Source organism: Leptonotus elevatus, chromosome 17, assembly GCF_054856555.1.
Source record: "Leptonotus elevatus isolate MCC_2025b chromosome 17, RoL_Lele_1.0, whole genome shotgun sequence".
Lineage (NCBI taxonomy): Eukaryota > Metazoa > Chordata > Actinopteri > Syngnathiformes > Syngnathidae > Leptonotus > Leptonotus elevatus.
The window spans coordinates 6988166-7011029 of NC_141255.1; the positions used below are offsets into that span (position 1 = coordinate 6988166).

General features: G+C 43.9%; 1 protein-coding gene and 1 long non-coding RNA gene across 4 annotated transcripts in view; one reads left to right on the forward strand and one right to left on the reverse strand.

The window, feature by feature from the left end:
* LOC147159554 (uncharacterized) overlaps positions 1–22504 on the reverse strand; it is a 24408-nt gene extending 1904 nt beyond the window's left edge. The window contains exons 1-3 of one of the 2 annotated variants that reach the window (XR_015090460.1): positions 22439–22504; positions 696–817; positions 10–85 (exon numbers count right to left, since the gene is read on the reverse strand). This is a non-coding gene — a long non-coding RNA (uncharacterized LOC147159554). Of the gene's footprint in view, positions 1–9; positions 86–695; positions 1147–22438 lie in introns of those variants that run through there. The other variant, XR_015090459.1, reaches the window with a different exon arrangement.
* On the forward strand, positions 808–20955 carry stim2b (stromal interaction molecule 2b). Of its 2 annotated transcripts, none has more exons than XM_086058637.1 (12): positions 808–1649; positions 11966–12096; positions 14394–14505; positions 14624–14735; positions 15098–15213; positions 15290–15467; positions 15551–15728; positions 15791–15952; positions 16495–16595; positions 16669–16907; positions 17582–17768; positions 18687–20955. In XM_086058637.1, exons 1-12 carry the CDS (start codon positions 1547–1549, stop codon positions 19222–19224), a joined length of 2157 nt encoding a protein of 718 aa, XP_085914763.1. In that variant the 5' UTR covers positions 808–1546; the 3' UTR covers positions 19225–20955. The 2 variants fall into 2 exon arrangements, with proteins under 2 accessions (XP_085914763.1, XP_085914762.1); XM_086058636.1 differs by having other exon boundaries at positions 809–1649; positions 17582–17822.
* Positions 22505–22864: the final 360 nt, after the last annotated feature.

Sequence of the window (22864 nt, forward strand, 5' to 3'; positions counted from 1 at the left end):
CTTACTCACCAGACACTCCTGTGGTCCATGATGTCATCACCATCAGACAGCTGCCAGTGTGTTTTTCTTTTCCCGTCTTAACCTTCTTTTAAAACACAAAATAAACACACAAAATAAACTTTGTGTATTTTTACTGCTGTACTGGTTTTCAGGGCAGGCTAAGTCGTTAAAAAAAATGCCTACCTTTGCGAAGAGCACTCAGCCATAACAGCCTGTCTCTTATTACAAATCAGAAATTTCTGTCAAAAAACCCAATCACCATCCATAGTTGGGCATGCCACAAAGTTCAGTCATGTGCCCCCTGTTGTTCGCTATTTTCATGCGACCCTTTCACAATGATGTAGACTCATTTGTAAGCCTCTTGAATTGATGGGTGGAATCACAATTTAAGATTTTTTAAAAAATCCATGGCAAATGGTGACATTTTGAGGCGGTACTTGTAAAAGTTTAAGAACCACTGGGTTAAAAAGAAAAAAGATGAACCACCACCATCTGCTGGATGTGGCATTAAATGCACGTCACGGGACAGTTACGCAATTCATCCTGTGTCCAAATATTCATCATTTCATGTATTATATATTATTAAGATACGTTACATAACATTTGCCTTGTTTGTTTAAAAACTGCTCATATTCGTTTCTATGTTTTACGTAGTGCTGTCGTGGAAGTACAAGCTACGCTCCCCCCCCACCTACCAACAGCCAATCACGTCGTGCCATGTTGGGACGCTGCGGCCAATCAGAAGACGTGGAGACGACTGACGAACCACGGTAGCAGCTGAGCCGAGTGCGGGTCGGACAGTGACGCAGCTTTCAGACTGGGGGAATGATACACACACGAACACACTGTTAGAGTACACCTCCCTCCCTAATACCCCGCCTCCCTGCTCCCTCATTTGCATAGTGACTTCCGCCCCTGCTCGACGCGCGCGTCCTCCCCAAGCGCGCGCGCGTCCACCGGCGAACTAGCGGCGATGGCATGCGGATCCCCACGTCGCACCGGACCTCTCCAAGCTGACCCACGGAGCAAATAAGGAACCGGGGGGGGGCAGCAACCATGTGGTTCCTTAAGAACCGGAGGAGGAAGTGCTTTTTTTCCCTTTGTATTTTTTAAACAGGCAGCTTTCTGGTGACGAGCAGGCGGATCTGAACCGACGTGTTTATACTCTACTGTACGTGGAAGTAGGGCACTACTAAGCAACAACTCGCGGAGCCTGGCTAGGGATTTTACACTCGATTCCACGGATTAGACGTTTTTATTTTTTTAACATTTTTTTTAGGGGCCCGGTTTGAACGTTTGGGATTCCTGCACATAAGCCGCCCCCCCCAGCACGACCAGACGCGTGATTTAGTTGACAGCTGATATTATGGGGGAGCCTGCAGCGCGCACCCCCTCTCAAAGTACCTGTGGAGGGTATTAGTTTCACGCGTGGGACGTTTTCCAAACATCAATGAGCGCCCCCAGAACTGTCGTTTGCGTGTGAATATCTTCCAAAAAGACTGATCTGGCCCATGATCCCAACGCCGTAGCCACCCACACGTCCACGATGTGCACCATCCCCGCGGTGCTGATCGTGTTGCTGCGTGGACTCGTCATCTCTGCGGTACTGGGCTCCAACTCGGCGGGTACCGGAGATGGAGCCACCCCAGGTAAGCGCAGCTCATGTTGAATAGGAGGCAACCCCCACGCCTCCCACCGGGGAATACCATTCAGGTTTACCTACTCAATGACTTTATACCTAAAAGCTAAGGTACATCTAGGCCTACTTGTGTGGCCCTAAGTTTGTTTTTGTTTTTTTAAACCACTGAGTCGATCGAACCTTCTTCGTGTCAATCAGAATAGAACTTTCTGACTCGGGAGTCGGGTAAAACATGATAAATATGTAATAACAGACATGTTGGCACGCCGTCAGGCGGTTCTGATCTCAGCTGGCAACCGACTTGCTCGAGAACGCTGCCAAGGAATGACACTTTGACCGACGTGTGACACACGTAAAGGAATCTGGGGACATGGCGATGTGTCGTACCCGTTTAGCACGTCTGACGGACGGACAGCATGGCAAATTAACATTCATTGACAACATCTGTAAAAGCGGCAGAGCATTTGAAAAAGGAAGATGACAGAAACGCAAATATTGGCAGTAAAAGGTGCGACTTCCTGTCACCTGTGCCTGACATTTAACTCATTCACTGCCATAAATTCATTACAAAAAAAAAAGATTATAAAAAATTAGGGCAAGAGGCGATTAAAAAAAATATTTAATTAATCACATGACTTCACTAGTTAACTCACGATTAATCTCAAATTTTATATCTGTTCTAAAAGTACAATAAAAACATTCTAGGTTTTTATACTTTTGTTAACAAAAGTGGATTATTTTTTTAAACTAATAGAAATATATATATTTTTTTGATGTTTATAGCCGTCAACGGCAGTGAATGAATAAAAAATATACAAAGAAAGAAAATATTATTAAACATTTGGGGTGTCAGGTGATCAAAGTTTTTAATCGTAATTAATCGCATGACTTCACTAGTTAACTCACGATTAATCACAAATTTTATGTGCAGAACCAAATGTACAATAAAAAACATCTAGATTTTCAACAAAAGTGGATTTTTTTTTTTAACTAATAGAAATAGTTCAAATGAATTTTTGACATTTATAGCCGTCAATGGCAGTGAATGAATTAAAAAAAGAAGAAAATATTATAAAAAATTCGGGGAGTAAGGCGATTAAAGTTTTTAAACGTAATTAATCGTATGACTTCACTAGTTAACTCGCGATTAATCACAAATTTTATGTAAAAAAACTAAATGTACAATTAAGAAAATCTAGATTTTCAACAAAAGTGTAAAAAAAAATTTTAATAGAAAAAGTAAAAATACTTTTTTGACGTTTATAGCCGTCAACGGCAGTGAATAAATAAAAAATAAAGAAAAAGAAAATATTAAAAATTCGGGGCATGTACAAAACTAAATGTACAATAAAAAAAATCTAGATTTTCAACAAAAGTGGATTTTTTTTTAAACTAATAGAAATAGTTATAATGAATTTTTGACGTTTATAGCCGTCAACGGCAGTGAATGAGTTAAAATGCGAATGTGCAAGTGTTTGTTTTTTCATAAAATTCGAACCGCAGGCTGTTTGCACACAGTGTAAGCTCTCTTTTGGACATCTAACATTGACAATTTGTGGAAGACACCTGAAAACCAGAGGAACCAGATGCCCGATAAGGCCTGGGGAAGCCTTCCCAGGATTTGTAGAATGTTGAGCGTTAGGATTATTTGGGTTTTTTGGTGATTGCAGCAGACTGAAATAATGAATTTTGTGGTTTTTCAAGGTATTCAAGATTTAAAAACAAAAGTGCTAGCATTATGCTAAAAACAATGTAAAACGCTATATCAGGGCTAACAAAACTAGATTCAATGTTATAGTAATTGTAAACCGTCCTTTACTAATTTGTATTAATGCTGACAGCATCAAACATTCATTTGCATATATTCTTTATCCTCCGCAAAAACAATGGTTGATTGGTTGAATTCTCATGAATTGTTGCGAATTTCGAGGGACTGTTGGATTGTCTCAGCAGTCAATTGTGCACTTGTCCTTTTCCCAGTGTGAGACTGGCAAAGTTCTGATCTCTGTCCAGTGGACCAACGGACAATGCCGCGTCAGTACCCGCCTGGCCGCCGCCACGCTCGTTGCGTCAGCTCGCCTTGTGCGGCCGGAGAGGAGAAAGCGAGTCCTTGTGTGACCCCAGTGGACGTCAAAGCTGTTTTCAAAATGGATCAAGGAAGATTAAAAAGTTGGCGCGTTTTTGAAAGACCTGTTTTTGGGCCGATGTTAAAGAAGCGCCAATGCGTCCCACCCACTTTTCCTCAGAGGCCGTGCGTTCAGTGGCAACATGAACATGGTGTCCTCCAGTTTGAATAGTTTTGTGTGTTTAGCTGATTTGAACAAACAAAGCCCTTTCCACTGGCTGCAAGCAACATCCACTTCTTAAATAATGAGCCCTGATAGGACTGCAGGCTACTGTATAAACCAGGGGTGTGCCCAAAAAATCGATTCTCATAAGAATCGAGATTCTCATTTAGTATGATTCAGAATCGATTTTAAATGTTGAAATTTCAATTATTTGATACTGTCTTGCCCTTGTTTGCGTGTGCCTTAATTGGGAGCACTGTTTATGTTGTACACGATTTGGCCTCTTAGGGGCAGTGTGGTTTCACGTGTTCTGATACACTGTTAAGTTGTAGCCACATAGAAGCAAAAAGTTATGATGAAGTTATTCCAATATATATATATTTTTTGCAGTGTAGGAAGAGCATATGTCGATCACTAATGTTAAGATGCTTCTCTGTATATATTCCTGAAGCGTTTTGTATGAATAGCTGTTCTTTTGAGTGATAAAAGTGCCACGAGTAGCGCGCTAATTAGCATTAGCGAGTCAGACTGGAGTAGATCATGACAATTGTTTTTGTTAGGGTTTTGATTATATCAATATAATTATCGATTTGAAAACGATTAGATGGTGACAGCCCAATTTTTCCTCCCGGTTTAGTTGCAGGTAAACTTCTCCCTGCTTCAGTCTGCTTTAAGAGAAGCAAACACGTTAGCAAGCTAAAGGCTGCTAGCCGCGGGCCCGTGGCTAATGGCTAACATCAAAACAAAACAACATTTACTGAGACAGACATTTATGCCAGACTAGCATAATTAATTGAATAGTTTATTTTAGTTTAATACAGAAAGGTAAAGGATGAACGTGAGCTTCGCTAGCCTGCCAGAATTCATCATGCAGGCCCAGGTTGCTGGTCCTTGAGGTGTTTTGCCAAATTTGTCGAGCTGCTCAAAAGCCAGTCTGGTGTTTCTGATTGCTCAACACAAGGCCGGTTGTCTACCCTGGACCCGATCCCAGTCTCAACTATTCGTCATATTTAAGCGTCACGCTGCAATTAAATGTTCAAATATGTTTTCTAAAGGCTCGTTGTGAAAGGTCAGCGTTGTGTCACGGTACCGGCGCCGTCGACTTGCCTGTTGGGCATCCGCGAAGGTGGACAGCTGCTGCCCCCGTTTGTCTCAGTCCATGGGCTTTAAGGGTTGTTATTCAACCTAATGAGGCCCGAGAGCAGACCCCCTTTCGAGGGTATTTATAAAGTTACCGTTGGAGTTTTTCCTGCTTATTTTCCACCAGGCGGCTGACTAATGCTGATTTCCCTTGCGGTCATTTTGTTGTTCTCAGCTTTCAGGTAGTAAATAGTAAGTCGCGGTGAGCGGTAAACGCCGCACCACGTTGGACTCTGTGGCGTCTCGATACAGTAGCGCACAACCCTGTTGTCGGCCGCACGTAAAAGGTGTTTATCCCCTAGTTGGCAGTGTGCTACACTTGGCTGCCCGAGCCCTTGGCGGCGGAAGTGACCTGCACCATTAGGCCGTGGCTGAAACCGGTGACTATATTTCAAGACAAGAACGTTTGGACGGCTCTCGCAAAGTCATATGGAGAAGCTTCTCCAGTGTATTTTGTCATTGGTTTTATGAAATCTGACATTGCAACAGCACCTGTTCGTAAGGTCCCTGAATCAGCTCGCCGTGCTCTTGTGCGGCATTGCTAAGGCTTGTCACCCTAACACAGGAAGAATCCGAAGCTGCGCGCCCTTCACGGACACCTGAGACCGTCCCCGTGGCCGATCTCTTTTAGCGTGTCACTTCCGGGGATCCGGCGCGCACTTTCAGTTACAGTGTAGTCAAAAGATATGCGAGGCTTCCGTGTGTCAGGGACTTTCCGGCTGCGCGACGCGCTAGCATGCGCGAGGGAAGGTGTGGATTTCTTTCGGCATGTCGTTTGCTGCCGGTCTGACCCGTGCGTCTAACAAGGGGGGTCAACAAGCAGAGACCCCAGTTTGTCACACAGACCTGACAGCCGACCTGCTCCTGGAAGCGCGTGTTTGAAGATTAAACACTAACGAGAACCGTAGTCAAACGACTGCACGTTTGAGTACCCTATCAATATTTGTGAAGGAGAGTTCTAAATCTACAGCCCAACTATTGATCTGCGTTCTGGATCTAACTTGCCCTGAGACGACGAGACGAGCCCTGATCTGTCCGTCTTTGGACCAGTTGGCATTATGGGCCGAAATGGACCTGGTCAGAGATGGGGATTCGGATAGGGACTTAAGTCACTATTTTTTTTTAAAACTTGCAACTGACTTACACCAGTCCACTAAAGAGTCAAGACTTGACTTGAACCCGTCTTTTGGGATTCGTGAACATAAGAACTCTCTATGATGTGTCTTGCTCTCATTGTCTCTCTGCGGCTCAGGCGCCACCTCGTAAGTTGTCCCTCTCGCTCTCTCTACTTTTCTGTGCGCTCGAGCAACATCCAATAATAATGACGTACAGTAGACAAATACGACAATGCACAAACAATCACCAGCATGGCAAACTCGGAGCAACAGGCTGCTGCAGTGCTGCCATTTGTTATAGCTTTTGCTTTTAAAGACTTTATCCAGCAAGTTGGACTTGTGGTCAGGGACTTGAGACTTGATTTGGAACCTAAAGATTTGGACTTGACTTGGACTTGTGGGTCAAAGACTTGAGTCTTAGAGACTTGTGCCCGACTCTGGACCCCGTATACTGTATCGGGATGACTGCGCTCTTTTGCAATAAGTGAGCCAACCGACTGGAAAAGGTTTACTTCTTGGTGTCAATGACTGAAAAAGTTTCCCAGAGCACCTCGTTCCCAGAAAGACCTGACCTGACTTGACCTATCCGCTGTCTTTTTGAGGACTTCGTCACTGGTGTCCGTAGCTTCCTGTCCTTCCTAAGCTGTCAGCAGTTGGAAAAGCATCATAACAAAGAAATCGACTGTTATGTATTCCTGGCGACTTCACGCCTCGGCATCACTGCGGCATTCCAGCAATGCGATCCAACTGGATCTGTACATGAACATGACAACTCTAATGATAAATGACGCCTCTCCCTTCACTCATGACTTTCTTTGTAATGCAGATCTTCATGTCCTAAAACATTTCAGAGGTATTTTTTAATTTTCCAGCTCGGTGTGACCAAGAGTGTCTTTTTTTTTGTTCAAAACCGGATCGGAGTAATGAAAGATCGCTAACATCACAAGCGGCTCGAGTGTGCCTAACGAGAACCTTGGATAACCTTGACGCGGGATTTGCGCACTTTCAATTATTTAGCTCTTCATTGCCAATTCTTTACACTAACCCCGAGCCGCAATCGTCTGTCGGCAGCCTTGCCTACTTCCTCCCGTCACGCTTATAGGCAAAAGAGCATGTCAAGACTAAGCGAGGTAATTAGAGAGGTCTTTAACCCCGCCTTGCCTTCCCAATCATTTCGCAGGCTTCCCCAGGCCGACGCAGATATGGTAAATCTCGTGTTCGGGGGGGGGGGGGGGGGGGGCTCTGTTATTCAAACGTTCCTCAGAATCCTGGCCGCATAGAGCGTCTCCTTTTCTGGAAGTTTTTGGCTCAGGCCTGACGCTCGAGTTAAACCCCCCCTGCCTTTCAAAAGCCTAAGATAGGATTAGTGATGATTTAACAGGGGTTTTAGGCGCACGGGGAAGGGGAACGATGGTCGCAGGCAGGCATTTCAATGGATCAATGAAAAAAGGCGACGGAGAGAATGATCTCTTAAGAACGGCCATTTCTTTTCTCTTCTGCCAATTGCAGATAACGTCGCATCAGATATGCATCAAGTGTTTAGTCTAGATTGCTCGGAGATGAGCCTTTGGCAAATGGTCAACGCAAACTCTTGTTTCTTTCGCATGGCAAAAATAATCGCCTGCGTTTGACATCTACCTGTGCTCTGACTGCAGCATCGGCAGAACTGAAAGTTTTCTGGCAGAGGAAGTTTGATAGAATGTCAAACAACAACAACTCACAGCAGCTAACTAACCTTGTTATTGACGCGCATCTTACGAGAGGAGGCTGACAGCGCCACGCTTTTTGTTTCCGGATTCCTTTGAAGCACTTGTGTGACAGTTTGCTAAAGCGAATTACTACTTGCGCTAAACATCTGCTTGCGTGCAAGCAAAGGGAGACCTCTGCCATTGTTGGGCTCTTACATCCTGACAAACGGGAGCCCGCCAAGATGAAAAGAACTCCGTGCTTTCCAATTTGGTAGTCTTTTGGGACCGTCTGTTTTGATTTTTTTTTTTTGCGCATGTCCCGACCACCTCCTCTCCCGGAATGCGAGGGGTCACTCGCAGTGACTTCCTGTCACATGGTTCCTCATAACCATCCCTCAGCACGCAAAAGACAGAGGACACCTGGGTAGGGAAGGCTCGTGCTGTCATTGTTGTGAATTTCACAGACTACACGCTGTCACTGTAAATGGCAGTTTTTAAAAATATCTCGGGATTGTCTTTTATTCTTAAGCTTCAGAAGATATCTTAGAAAGAGTTTGGTGAACACGCAGAACAGAATTAGGCCAATAATAAAAATAAACTGTGGTTGAATTGACAAAACAGAATATCAAAAAGGCTCTTTATGTCCATGATGATCAGGCCCTCCCAAATACCCCCCTCCCCCTCCCCTCACCCCAACCCGACGTTGACAACTTCACCACCCATTCACGTGCGCCGCGCATAACGCTGTTAGCGAACGTGTGCTGATTTTGCAGCTCTACTTGCCTTTAAGCTTTAGCTATGACTGTGCTTCCGTGTAGCCGGCGGCCTTCACTTGGAAGTGGCAGATCATGGGTGGAGACACTCGGTGTCGGGGCAGTATTATGTAAATGAAGTTGACCTAAAATTTAAATTGAGAACAGATTTTCTCACACTTGATGGACGGGCCGGCACTCCAGAGGCACAGCTATTTGGATACAAGCAAATTATCCACTTTTTGACACAACTTTTCAATTAGCAGCGATACCCGTCTGATACCATTAAAACTCAATTGACTTCAAGTCCTGACAAACTGTAACTAGAACTATGGACAATTCAGGGCTTAGGTCAAAATGGCGGTCTAACTCAGGGAAAACAAGCTCTCGGCTCATTGAAAAGCATTGGACTTTGGATTGTTGTAATTCGATTTGTGAGGATTATTTTGATTTCAAAATGTGTTGATATGTCGTTTGACTACTGCAACCAATGCCTGCAGAGGCAAAAGTGTGATATGAACACAAATTGGACATAATTGGTCTAGCGTTAGATGAAGAGGCACTTGTACAATATTACATTATGAAAAAATTAAGGAATCAAAACTGAATATATGTAAACAGTTTAGTTATTAGATCATCTGAATATTGTACATTATGCTAACGATGTAAAAACTGTTTCATAGAAAATTCAAATGTGCGCCGTCCGAGCTAAAACACGTCAAAAGACTAGCATATGGCACGTTCGCTAGCACGGAGCTGTGGCTGTTTGTTCTCTGGCCAGCCAAGAGTACGACATTTGCGTCAATAATTTCAGCGATTAGGATGATTAGAGGGATGTTTTACCTAGTTTTATTTAGCTAACCCTTATGTTTGCCCTCCTGTCGCTAACCCCCCCCCCCCCAAAACAAAATAAAACAAAATGGGAATATGTCACTACGAGGAGAGCAGACGGCGGGCTTTACACCATTTTTAAAGATAATGATGCAAGCTGGTTAATAACAAATAATACATTTGATCACACTGGAAAACGATTCTTACTACTTAGAAAGCGCTAACAAAGCACTGTCTTGTTAGCCTCCATTTCAAACATTCCATCCCATCCCATTCCACTCTTTCGCTACTTTTCCACATTTTATGCCGCATTCAGGGTCCATGGGAAAAACATGGAATAATAATTTAGTTTCCATTATGTTATGGTCGGAACATCCAACCACATAACCACTTTTAGGCCTGATTTTCTGAGAGCTTTGTTTGCTCGTCACAGGCAAAAGCAATACAATATGCCGTTTGCTTTCTGCGAGTTTGGGCCATTGTATTGCGGAAATATCATAAAAGCGATGTTCGGAATCGGAATTATCAGTAGGCTGTTGGTAGTGTGTAAACAACCAACACTTTAAGTTGAGAGCCCGTCTGGCCAGCAAAGCAAATACAGCATTACATATTATGTAACTGTAATATCCAATGAAGGCTGCTGAATATCATGTGAAGGGGCCTCATTGTGTAACATCTCCTGTTGCTCTCAGGAAAAACTATTTGTCATTATGGAAGCCGCCACGGTTTCGGTATCAGCCGTTTTAGCCTGACCGCCGACGCTCTACCGATGCCACTCTCTTCCAAACTTAGCCGAGGCACGTGTCCAGTTAAACATCTCCTCTTGCTTCTTGAGTGGATTGCAGAGCTTGACTCCGACACGTAAACAGATACAACATGCCCAAAATGCCACAGTGTGGTTTATGGTAAAGCCAGAAGCTATTAGCCTAGCATTGACGAGGGAACTGACACTGTGTTTAGCGCGGGATATAAAGCAATGTGTTTCTTGACACTTGAGTCATACAGATGGACTGTAAGGTGGCAGTGAGTTCATCGTATTCCAGAATAAGCAGCTGTTTCTCAAGTAGTGACTAATTCATCAAAAAAGGGGCTTCAAGCTGCTCAATGCCACTCCCGATTGAAGTTTGCTGTCAAAGTAAACCAGCATAAAACAAAGTTAACTATACTTATTGTGTCGCAAAAAGCTACAAACAACTGTCTCAAGAAAAGTCACACTAGCTTAATGCTAATTAGCATCTATCTGATCTGGTCAATGAACCTATCAGCGAAGAGCAGACGCTACTTCAGAAAAGCGACTTGCGGAAGTACACATCTTTTGAAATAAATGCTTCCAGTGCCGCCAGCTGCTGGGATTTTATTAATGAGTCTTTGTGTTTATGGTCATTTAAAACTGAGTTTAATGCTGAATTAAACAATTCATCTCTCCCGCACGCCATTTTGAATGTTGTGAGGATAGAATTTCGCTGCAGAAGAGTGAGTGATGGTGCTCATGAAGAATACATCAAAGCAAAGAAACAAATTTGATTGCATGGTTCGTCCGTCCTGTCCATGGTCATGGTCACAAACAAGGGCCGAGGATCGAACAACCTCCCGGTAGGGCAACGACCGTTCTACCACAGAGCCGTGTTGCGTGTTCATAAGCGAGCCGTTTCTCTGCCCAACAACTCAAATTAATGAGTCAAATCGTTCGCAGTATAGAGGGCGAGGTGAAGGTAACCTGTCGAAACCCCCTGAAATGATTTCTAGAATAGTTGATTTTACTAGGACTGAACTTGCGATCCCCCCCCCCCCCCCCCCCTCCCTTCAATATTGCGATTTAAAATTATTTTTTCAAGGTCATCTTCCCCATCACTTTTTTTTTAAATCAGACTTGTGATATCTGTGTGATTACTGATAAATTGTGAAAATACTCCATACTTTTGGCTCCTTTTTAATTGAGTGTTCGAAGTGAGCCCAGCCTTGCCTGACTGTGTGGCAAAAGAGTCGATTTAAACATTTGAAGACAACCTTTGATATATTTACACAAAAGACAAGTGACGAATGAGAGGTGTGGTCATTGCCTGAAGGCAAGTGGATGTACCCTCATGCAAATTGAAGAACGTGCACAAGGAGGCTCCTTCCCCGAATCGCTGTCTTACACAACTTCCGACGATAAAAGTGACGGCGTGACAGGCTTCGCGTACTCCCGACCTCAAGTGATACAGAGGATGAAGTCCGTTGGGGCTCCCGCGTTTTTCGACGACACACTCGTCTTTGTGAAGTGTGTTTCCCACGCCAACTCAGATGGACTGACCTTAACGTGGTCCCACGTTCGGACAACGGAGGTCTTGCGATTGTGTTTGGCTCTGTTGTTGCACTTGAACGCTCCTCTGCAAGGTATGCCGTTTTTCGCAGTTGAAATTGAGTAACGGGTACTGATCAACGTTTGTGACATTTTGGTCTGGTGTTGTTAATGTAATGCCTTGGCTTAAATCAAGGGTGCGAAACAATGACATGGTGTCTCCGCATCTAGACCCGTGCCTTCTGGTCATCCCCCCGTGTGTGAGCGATGCGGACCGCTTCAGCCTGGTGGCCTTGCGCCACATCCATAAAGAGCTGGACGACGACAACGACGGCGGCATCGAGGTGAACGAGAGTGTGGAGGTGAGTTTTGCAAATACACATTTTGGATTTGTTCATTACTCGGGTTCTGTTCCCCTGCTGAATTTGGGAGACAGGCGGGGTAAACCGGTCGCCAGCCAATAGCATCCTTGCAAAATTTTGTTGAAATCAAACAGCTTGTCTCAAGTTGACACTCGCAGGCTTCCCGTCTAATATTTAGTTAGCAATGCTCACAGCAATCTCAAACTCTCTGCTTTGCATGTGGCTTTTTTTTGAGCGTCCGGTATGGCTGACATCCGAGAACTCGCTAACCCCACGCGATTTCTATGTAATTGACATTCTTCTGAGCGCCGCTTTTGCATCGCATGTTTTGTGTTAGTGCCGGTCTTTGTTCTATCGACCGACAAGACCTCACTCGTGACTGGAGTGACACAGATGTGAAATGTGAAATGTCAAATGCGACCAAGACCTGACGCGAATGGGAAAAATCTGCGAACTCTGGATCCAACCTCAAACTCAAACTACGAGCGCAAATTTTTTTTTATATCGTTTAAAGGTACTGTTGTAAGATTACATCTTTACCAAGGGCGGACTACTGGCCATCGGGAATTTTGGCCATTTTCTTTCTTCGGAGGAGAAGGCATTAAGATTAGAGTTTCTTCTAACACCCTCCACCCGCCCTCCTTGTTGATACCCTACACCCGTCCCACAAAGATTCCACTGGCGCTTACCGCCTTTGCCCCCCCCCACCCCCCTCCCCACCGACTGTACAGCCAAAAAGCTGAGGCTAACAAAGGTGATGGTCATTACTGTAATGGAATATCCGCTAGTTGGACATTCGCTTTTCCGTGACCTGCATTTCAGGCATTCGTGCTTGTTTGTGTAAGGAATTGTCACAGAGACACGCAAGACCTCGGACCACTGAGACGGTCCATGTGCATTCGAGTCATTGATCCTTATTACTGGCTGACTCTTGAACTCAACATGACCCAACAGGAAATTATCATTGTGGGGCATTTAGCAATATTTCATTGCTATTTGATGGGCGCTGCATGCATTTCAAGTTGGGTTTATTTGTGGACTTGCAAAGAAAACTCCCCAAAGACCCATTTTGCCATCGTGAAGCTTTGATCAAACTCTTCCCGCCTGTCTCATCAGCCTGAAAAAACACCAACCAAAACCTCTTGATGATTATTTATAGTCTCGGAACTGTGCCATTTATTTTGTGTAACGTGGCTATTAGTTCCTTTAGTGGGTCTACTTTAGTTCCTTGTGCCTCTTTGCTATGCGCCATTTGTTTGCCTTTCCTGGCAATGTCATCACAGGGAGGTCGCCTGAAGCCACTGTGCACATTTACATTTGTGCACCGTCTAGTTAAATATGCATTTCGTACCGCACCTGAGGGATAGGAAGTCCCCCAATTGGTAAAACTAGTCTCTTTCAAATTGGTTTTAAATGACTAGCAATTGGACATGAAAGTATATGGAAGTTTAAAATCACAAAAGACAAAGGGAGCCACAAACAGATGCAATAATACGATATTATTATTATTATTATTATTATTATTATTGATTATAAAACATATGCTTAACCGTTTAAATTGTTTCATCCCATTAACTCATTTGTTCCCAAAAACTTATAAATACGTCCGTAGAGCATCCAGAAGGCTTTGATGCAGCCTCTGAACTGAAGAGAACGCGTGAAGCAATAGCAGTTATTACAAAAACGACCGGCAGGTGGCAGCAGAGTATAAGGGATCAACCAGGGCCATGTTGCAAAAAGCTCTTTCCCCCACTGTTTTAAACAGATTTCTGAATAATGATGAAACTGCAAAACGGAAACAGATAGAAATATATATTTTTTTCCTGATGAAAGAAGAGACTCTAATCTTTCTTTTGATAGATAGGTTTTTATAGCAATAGAACACAATATTTGGCGGGCCTTGCAAAATCAGTCTAAATCCAGTAAAAAGACGGGAGCGAAGGGGGTTGCTTCAGCGAAAATGGCTGAGAGTGAATGAGTTAAGGGCAAAAGGTATTCTGGCATTTCTTAAGTCGTGGCAAAGACTTCTTTACGGGACCATGAAGCTGTTAAAAAGAGGACTGTCGGAAAGTTGACACATACGCAGGTGAAAGTGGAACTCTTGCTGGCTTTCAAAGTCCCTAAAAGGGAAAAAGATGAGAAATGAAAGTCTGCGGTATGTGTAACCGAGCGAGAGAGAGCAGCCAGACAACTCTGAAGAACTGTATCTCTTAAACATGCAATAGTTGAGGAAACGTGTGCCCTAAAGAAACCCTAAAAACAGACACTCATAAGTATTATTTATCATCTCTCTGTAGTTTATAAGAGAGGACATGAAGCAGCATCAGACCAACAAGCACAGCAACCTGCACCGCGAGGACCAGCATATCACCGTGGAGGAGCTTTGGAAGGGCTGGAAGACCTCTGAAGGCAAATACATTACTAACTACTAAACTTGTGCTTGTTCAAACATCTGTTTCTCCATACTGTGTTTTTGCTCTGGCCGTATTCCTGGTGAGACAATCGTATGGGTTTTTGTTTCTATCAGTTCACAACTGGACAGTGGAAGACACGGTGCAGTGGTTGAGGGAGTCGGTGGAGCTGCCCCAGTATGAAAAGAACTTCCGGGACTTTCGTGTGACTGGCAACACATTGCCACGGTTAGTAGACACCTTTTTGCTTTTGCCGCGGATCCGCTTGCTTTTTGCGTTCATCTTACTAGACAATGCTGCCCTCTGATGTTTGCAAAAGGCAGCACAGCTCGGAGTGGGGGAACGTCTTGCAAGATCTCTTTGAGGCCACGTCCGATCACATTACAGCCTGACAACGCTCGTCTTAAAATAGGGCAGAGTTTTGAACGGAGAAATGTGAAATACGAGCCAAGACGTAACCAAAGGACATTAACGGTCTAATGGTCTCAAAGAGTGTGTGTGGTCCTGGATGGGGATGTTGAAGGGTTTGGTGTTATGTCACAGGGCTGACGGGCTGTACATGCTGCTGACCGTCTGGCTTTGTGTTGCAGAATCGCCGCAAATGAGCCATCGTTCCTTTCCATGCAGCTTAAGGTATCAGACCAGCGACACAAACAAAAACTGAACCTCAAGGCGCTCGACGCCGTCCTTTTCGGCCCCCCGCTGCGTAAGTATGCGCCTCGCCTTGCGTTGACTTTACCGTACGGGACTTGCGAATGCTTCAAATTCACCTTCTCCCTTAGGTCCGCAACACAACTGGATGAAAGACTTTGTCCTGATGATCTCCATCGTGATTGGCGTGGGCGGCTGCTGGTTTGCCTACGTGCAGAACAAGTCCAGCAAGGTGCACATCTCCCAGATGATGAAGGATCTGGAGGGCCTGCAAAACGCCGAGCAAAGCCTCCTTGACCTGCAGAGTCGGTTAGTGATAAAAGTGCCCAAAAAAAAAAAAAATGGTGGATGGAAACTATAGCAAATATCCAAACAGGTTTCCTTCCTTTCAGTTTGGAAAAGGCTCAGGAAGAAAACCGGACGGTCATTGTGGAGAAGCAGAATCTGGAGCAGAAGATGAGGGATGAGATCACCGGAGCCAAGAGTGAGGCGCACAGACTTAGGGACCTGCGAGAAGGCGCCGAATGCGAGCTCAGCCGGCTCAAATACGCCGAAGAGGAGCTTGTACAGGTAAACGCGCCAAACAGGAAGACAATTTGGCGCCCTTCTAAAAGCCGCACCCCCACGTGTAGGTCCGAAAGGCCCTTAAGCGAGCCGAGAAGGAGATGCACTCTGAGCGCTCGCTGCCGGAAGCTCTGCAGAAGTGGCTGCAGCTCACGCATGAGGTGGAGGTGCAGTACTACAACATCAAAAAGCAGAGTGCCGAGTTACAACTCGGCGTCGCTAAGGACGAGGTAACCATGACTGAGCAACCTATGGGTGGTGTTGTTGTTTTTATTTTTATTGCAATGACTTCCAAACCTTTCTACGGAAGAGGATTTGGGCCAGTGAAGAAGAAAAAAAAGGTTGGCAGAATTCTGACTTTAAAGTCAGAATTTTGACTTTAATCACAGATCTTACTTTATTCTCAGAATTCTGACTTTAAAGTCTGAATTCTAACTTTATTCTCAGAATTTTGACATTAAAGTGAGAATTCTGACTTGATTCTCAGAATTTTGACTTTCTGACTTCCCTCCACAATTCATAGCTCTACGTCACAAAGTCAAAATTCTCACTTTAAAGTCAGTACTGCTGAGATTAAAGTCGGAATTCTCACTTTAAAGCCAGAATTCTGAGATTAAAGTCAGAATTCTCACTTTAAAGCCAGAATTCTGAGATTAAAGTCAGAATTCTCACTTTAAAGTCAGAATTAAAAAGTGAGAATCCTGCCAACCTCTTTTTTCCCCCTCTTCACTGGCCCTAATCCTCTTCCGTACCTTTCTCTTTTGGATTCCAGGCGGAGAAAATAAAAAAGAAGAGAGGGTCTGTGTTTGGAACACTTCACGTCGCACACAGTTCGTCACTGGATGAGGTGGACCACAAGATACTTGAGGCCAAGTATGTGCTCAAACAAGCCAGTGGGGGCCCAGTTAGGTCACAAACGGCTAAAGCTATTTTCTTTTTCCTTTAGGAAATCCTTGTCCGAGGTAACGGCATGCCTGAGGGAGCGCCTGCACCGCTGGCAGCAGATCGAGAGGCTGTGCGGCTTCCCCGTGGTCAACAACTCGGGGCTGCCGAGTCTGACGGCTAGCCTGTACTCCGACCACAGCTGGGTGGTGATGCCGCGCGTCTCTGTCCCACCATACCCCATCGCCGGCGGCGTGGACGACCTGGACGAGGACACACCTCCCATTGTTCCGCAATTCACAAGTGAGGGATTCACATGGAGTGGGAACAGGGACGAACCAAACCACATTACTTTGACTCCTATAAGTCTGGTAGCTTCATGCTAACACCTAATGTGAAACGCCAGTGACAGGCTAGCAAACGTAGCATCAATGCTGTACAATTAACCTTGTATCGGCTGATATTAGAACACAACCTAGGTAGCAAGTGCTGACTTAGATTCTGTATGTTTTGTACAAGTCTGGTAGCTTAATGCTAACACACAATGTGAAACGGAACGAACGGGCTAACAAACCGAGCATCAATATCACAGTAACTATTAATCTTAAAACAAATGATAATTCAACACAAACTACATGCAACACATACATTGTCTTCCAAAAGTCTGGTAGCTTAATGCTAACACACAATGTGAAACGGAACGAACGGGCTAACAAACCTAGCATCAATATCACAGTAACTGTTCATCTTAAAACAAATGATATTTCAACACAAACTACATGCAACACATACATTGTCTTCCAAAAGTCTGGTAGCTTAATGCTAACACTTAATGTGAAACGCAAGAGACAGGCTAAAAAACCTAGCATCAATATAGCACAACGTACAATACTATAGAGTGCCTTATGAATGATGTAAAAGGGTTTTTAATCTCTGATATATATATATAAATTTTTTTAAATTTATTTTGTTCTAAGCCACGTTGATGCGGCCTACGCTGACCCGCAACAGCAGCGCGTGCCGCTCTCGCCGGAGCCTCATGAGCTCGCCGCCGTCGTCCATGATGTCCCCGGATCCCGACCTGCTGTCCATGGCCAGCTCGTCCCTCTCCTATCCCCTCGAGGCGGACGACGAATATGTCATGTTCAGCTCGGATAGGAGGGGGTATGTAGGGACGGCCGGAATGCCAAGGAATGCTTTTAACGTGTGGACTCTCAGGTGTTTTATTCTGACGTTTTCATTGGTGCTTTGGGGCTAAATGGTCATGTTGATTCATGTATGAAGACTTTCAGTTTGATCCAAGGGCAAAACAATTCTGATTTCGATCCGTAACAAATTGTACACCTTTGTCGATGACTACCTTCTGCACATTCCTGAATTTACGCTGCATTCAAGGAAGGTCGGATATATCCCAGTTGGCTTTTCCCAGTTCTGACCTGAAAGCGATCGAGGCGAAAGTAAACAACCAAAATGGCGGAGAGTGATAAATTGTTTTTCAATTTTGGTCCTCAAAACAAATTTTGACTTCCAGCAAACGTGCCATCTCGCAATTTTGCTTCGTTTATGTATTTTTTTAAATTTCATAAGCATTCCATACAGTTCAGTAGTTAACCGTATAATTTCATGCAGGGAGATAGCGGCATACCGTTGTGTTACGTGAAGTCATGTTGAATATTTATGAATGAAGAAAGCTATCTAGTTTTATACTCGAGTAAATTCCATAGTGGGCGCTATTGTAGTGCGACGTCAAATCGAAGTTGGTCGGTGAAGTCGGGGTATATTTTTTTTTAAAGGAATAATTGACGATCACAGGTTTGAATACAAAGGAACTAAACCAAATCCAGTTACACTGAATTCACTGCTTGTTGACTAAAAATCAGTCAGTGTTGCTAACGTAGCAATTTTTCCAACCCCTCTAGTGACTATTTTTTGGTTTGTAATTGACTATTGATATCACAAGATGGAACTGATTTGCTTCCCTTGGTCTGCAACAACACAAATAATAATAAGCAACACATTAACATCAGTTGGAGGGGGGGGCGTAATTTCTGACAGTTTTGCGTCCGCCTTTATGTCTCCTAGGGACGCCGCCCAGGAGAGCAGCCCCGACACGGACACTCCGAGCTCCTCGATGGGCCGCAAGCCGCCGCACTTTGTGAGTCTGGAAACCCCGTACCGCAAGATTTCCCGTGAGGAAATGCTGCTGTTCAACCAGAGCCCCGAGTTCCCCACGTCGACAAGCGTCACCAGCAATAGCAGGGACTCCACCCCGCCTCCTTTGCCCCCTACGCCCGCCACCACCCCGTCGGGCCCGCCGTCCACCTCGCCGTCGCCCGACCTCACTCGCATCGCGCCGGACCCCCGGGCCGGCACCCCACCGTCGGGGAAAGGCGCGTACAACGGCGTCCTGGAGAAGTCGTACAGCTTCGGCATGCTGCCCGCCGGCATGCTGCCCGTTGTGGGCCGCTACCCGTCACTCACCTCCCTGGACTCGGAGGGCCGGAGCGTGGGGCGCGAGCACAAGCTCCAGAGCACCTCTTCCCAGGACTCGAGTGACAACGGAGATAAAATCAAGCGCTCCTCCTCCAAAATCAAAAACTTATTTAAGAAGAAAAAGTAAGTCGTGTGCGCGAGACAAAACAAGGACGTCACTGTAAGCTAATGCTACAGCAAGATGCTAAACCACGAGAATGTAGCTCAGTCTGGTCGCCTTATTTTTTTCACCAATGCCTTCTCAAGGCCAAACATCACGCCACAACTCAAACCAGTCATTTATTTCCAAGCACATGACGATGATTTTTGTGAGAACGGCACACTCCTTGACATGAAAATCGGAACATCCCCGCAGACATTTACCCCAAGCACCCCCCCCCCCCTTTCTCCCCCGCCACTCATTTTATGGATAGGGCTGCTTCCGAGCACTCTGATTTATTGTTACTTAGCAGGGGTGGTCCTGCTAAAACTAAAACGTTTGTTGCACTACTTCCTGATATTTTGGGAATACAGTAGAGTTGATATTTATAAAGCTGTTGAAAAAAAAAAAGGTCACATAATGCCACTTTAATATTGACGCTTGTCTTTACATTGTTTCCTCAATATGTTTTCGATTTCAGTGGGAGGAGGGTGGGGGGGGGGGGGGGGTCCCTGAACTCGTGATCTGTTGTTCCTGTTTACCTTGCACTACTTGATTCCCTTCCCTGTGTACTGAGTTCTGGTTTCTTCCAGATTTCCATCAAGGCAAATTGTTGATTTTGAGGACACACTAGTGTGTCCGTGTGATGGTGCGTCTGTATCAGACACTTTAATCCCCCCCCCGTCCCCAAAAAAGGGCCTCGGGGCCCTACCACGACGCAATATGGACCTCCTCGCGTGATGATGTCAATTAGCTCCTGCCTCACCACTGTTGGGTCATATGGTGGCGGGGAGGTTGATGCTGTTTACGTTACGAGGTGTGTGACAGGATGATGAATCAATGCAATTATTATTATTATTATCATTATTATGGACTAAACAGCACACACTGAAGGAATAAATAGTCAGAACTTTAAGGTGGGGAGAAATGTTAATGACACACTAGTGTTTTTCCAAAACATTTTAAGTGTGAATATTTGTATACTGTAGAAGAATTAATTAAAAAAGAAATTATGGAGAAAAAGAATGGCGTGGGCATTTGTCCAAATCCGCCTGTCAGCAGTAAATATTCTCTGAGTCTTCCAAAGTGTTTGCAAAACAATGAACATGTACAGGTCTAACAAAATACTCACACAATCTGTAAAGGACGCTGTTGCGACAAACTAATGTGCCGAAGGTGCGGTTCAAATGACATCCTCCAGTCACAAGGTGGCACTGTTGTGGGGAAAAAACACTGCACTGCTTTTCCACTTCGTCCTTTGCGCCAGCGTTTTTAATAAGGGGACAACTTTTGAGGCAGACACATTTTCCTCTGCTGACAATTCAACGGTGGCATCATAAAAGGGAGACGGCATTGAAAGTCACCCACTAACAAAGCAGTTTTTCCGTGAACGGCAACTCTCTTGAGAGCGTTATTTTGCCGTGGTGATTGGTCAATCCCCGTCTCACAGAATGTTAAATACAACTTGATTTCCTCGTTTGTTATCTATATTTGGGACGAGTTAGGATTTACTCATTTTTTTCTAAAACGAAAAGAGAATATCACACAAAACACAAATGTCTCGAATATTTCTTTGGGATTCACATTTCTCATACTGACCAGGAGATGGCGACACAGTACTTCAACAGATTCTGACTGTTAAGGTGAAAAATTCAAAGTGATATCTTTAAAAAGAGATCAGAACTATGCTGATACTCCAAAAAGAGTGTCAAATTTACTTTGGGTGTACCCTTTTGGGGGGGGGGGGGGGTCAGGGTCTACCTTTTTTTGGGGGGGGGGCGTTCTAGGTCAAAATGACAGGACAACTCACAAAACAGGCCTGGACAAAAACATGTGGTAGTAATAAAAATGATTCTCATCAATGCTTTCATAACACCGGATCGAATGTTTTAAGGAGAACATGCGGTGCATTACAATTGCTCAACCATCACTTAAAACACAAGAGTGAAGCACAAGTCACAACTCTCAATGGGTAAAAAAATATATACACACATAATTAAATCAGTAGAACATCATTGTTGCTACCAAGCCTGTTGCTCACAAAACCAGAAGAAAATAATTTGAACTTTTTTTTCCCATTTTAATTTCAAGTCCAGATCCTCTGATTCTCATTCAAATCTGAATACTACTGATTTCCTCAGTCCTCCACGAAAGCAAACAAATTATTTTTGTGTTTTGGGCAAAACAAGAAACAATGGAAATTGGATTTGGGTAAAAAAAAAAAAAAAAGTCTTTTTTTGGGGTCCATTTTCTAACATGCTGTAAACCGAGTCAACCCCTGAGAATGTAGTCATCATGTCAGAAAATGTTGCCCAAATGACCGCTTGCAAGTTGTAAGACTCATTTGTGATGCTAAGCAACACACCTTGAACATGTTCCTATAGTCAGATTATTTTCAATCTTTGGGGCACCATGATTTTTTTTTTCCGTTTCATGATTTTTAATTTTTTCTAAATTTTATTTAGCCTGTTTGTTTGTGGGGTTTCTTTTTTCAAATAAAGCTAGTGAACCACACCTCAAAAGCAATGTCTCATTTTCATTTATTTTCTCGTAATGTTTTATTCATTACGTAATTTTCTTTCTTTCTTAGAGGTTTACCAACAGTTTTCTCCAAGTGTGTAGGCTACTTAGTGTTTGTGGATTTTTGGCTGCAGATGGTCATCCAGAAGACGATATCGTTTTTATTTAGACGCCACTGTCGCCATCTCCTGGTTAGTATCAGCAACTTTCGGCAATCCAAAACAAAAATACGGGCCGTTTTTCAATGTGTGTCTCTCCTGCTATATCCTATTTTCGTTTCTGAAATAAAAATTGAAAATCTAATTCTCATTAGACTTCTATACATCCAAACGAGAACATCAAGCTGGATTTCAATTGAGTTATTTCTATTTTAAAACAAAAACCTAACGTTTTTCTATTTTTAATATCTAATTCATTCACAACCACACACAAACTACATCTCCACATTATATAATATAATATAATATAATATAATATAATATAATAACTGAAGCATAAAAGCCTGAATAATTATTTACATCACTCAATTAAAAAAAAAAAAATTCTCATACAAAAAAATATTGTTTTTTTTTTTTTTTAATTGTCATCCATAGCTTTAATCACAAAGCCACTACTCAATATTTCCTCTCCTGCTCACTGTTTACATGCAACCCCCAGAAAAATGTATGTACAGACAACTCACTTATTGATTTGATGTGTAGAATTCTCCGTGCAAGTTGTGTGCTGTGCCACTTGTGCACTGTACAGCCTTTTCCTTCATTCAGCTCCACCCTGCAAAACATAAACACATGAACGTATTTGATTTAGCGACGTGTTGCTCATTATGTTTTTGTTTAGATTTTTTTACGTGCAGTACAGTATTTCAACAGATTACCCTACTCTGTTTCAACTTGCTGCCTTATGTCAGTTTGAGTCTTACCCAGAAGAGGGCGCCATTTATTTGTCATAACCAGAGCCGTTTGGACTTTGGCCAACTCGGTTTCGGCCCGGTCATAACATGGCGTCCGTATGTCATGTGACCAGCAGTTGACCAACCACAACAGTCATAACTTCAAATCGCAGTACAGCCGAGCTGGCCGTAAACACAATGTGCACTGCGGCTGCATCA

Excerpts from the sequence above, each read along its gene's own strand:
- stim2b (XM_086058636.1), top strand. The coding sequence starts at position 1,547 with ATGTGCACCATCCCCGCGGTGCTGATCGTGTTGCTGCGTGGACTCGTC. Across the intron at positions 15,953-16,494 it reads TCGGCGTCGCTAAGGACGAG|GCGGAGAAAATAAAAAAGAA; the intron begins GTAACCATGACT and ends TTTGGATTCCAG. Across the intron at positions 16,596-16,668 it reads CACAAGATACTTGAGGCCAA|GAAATCCTTGTCCGAGGTAA; the intron begins GTATGTGCTCAA and ends TTTTTCCTTTAG.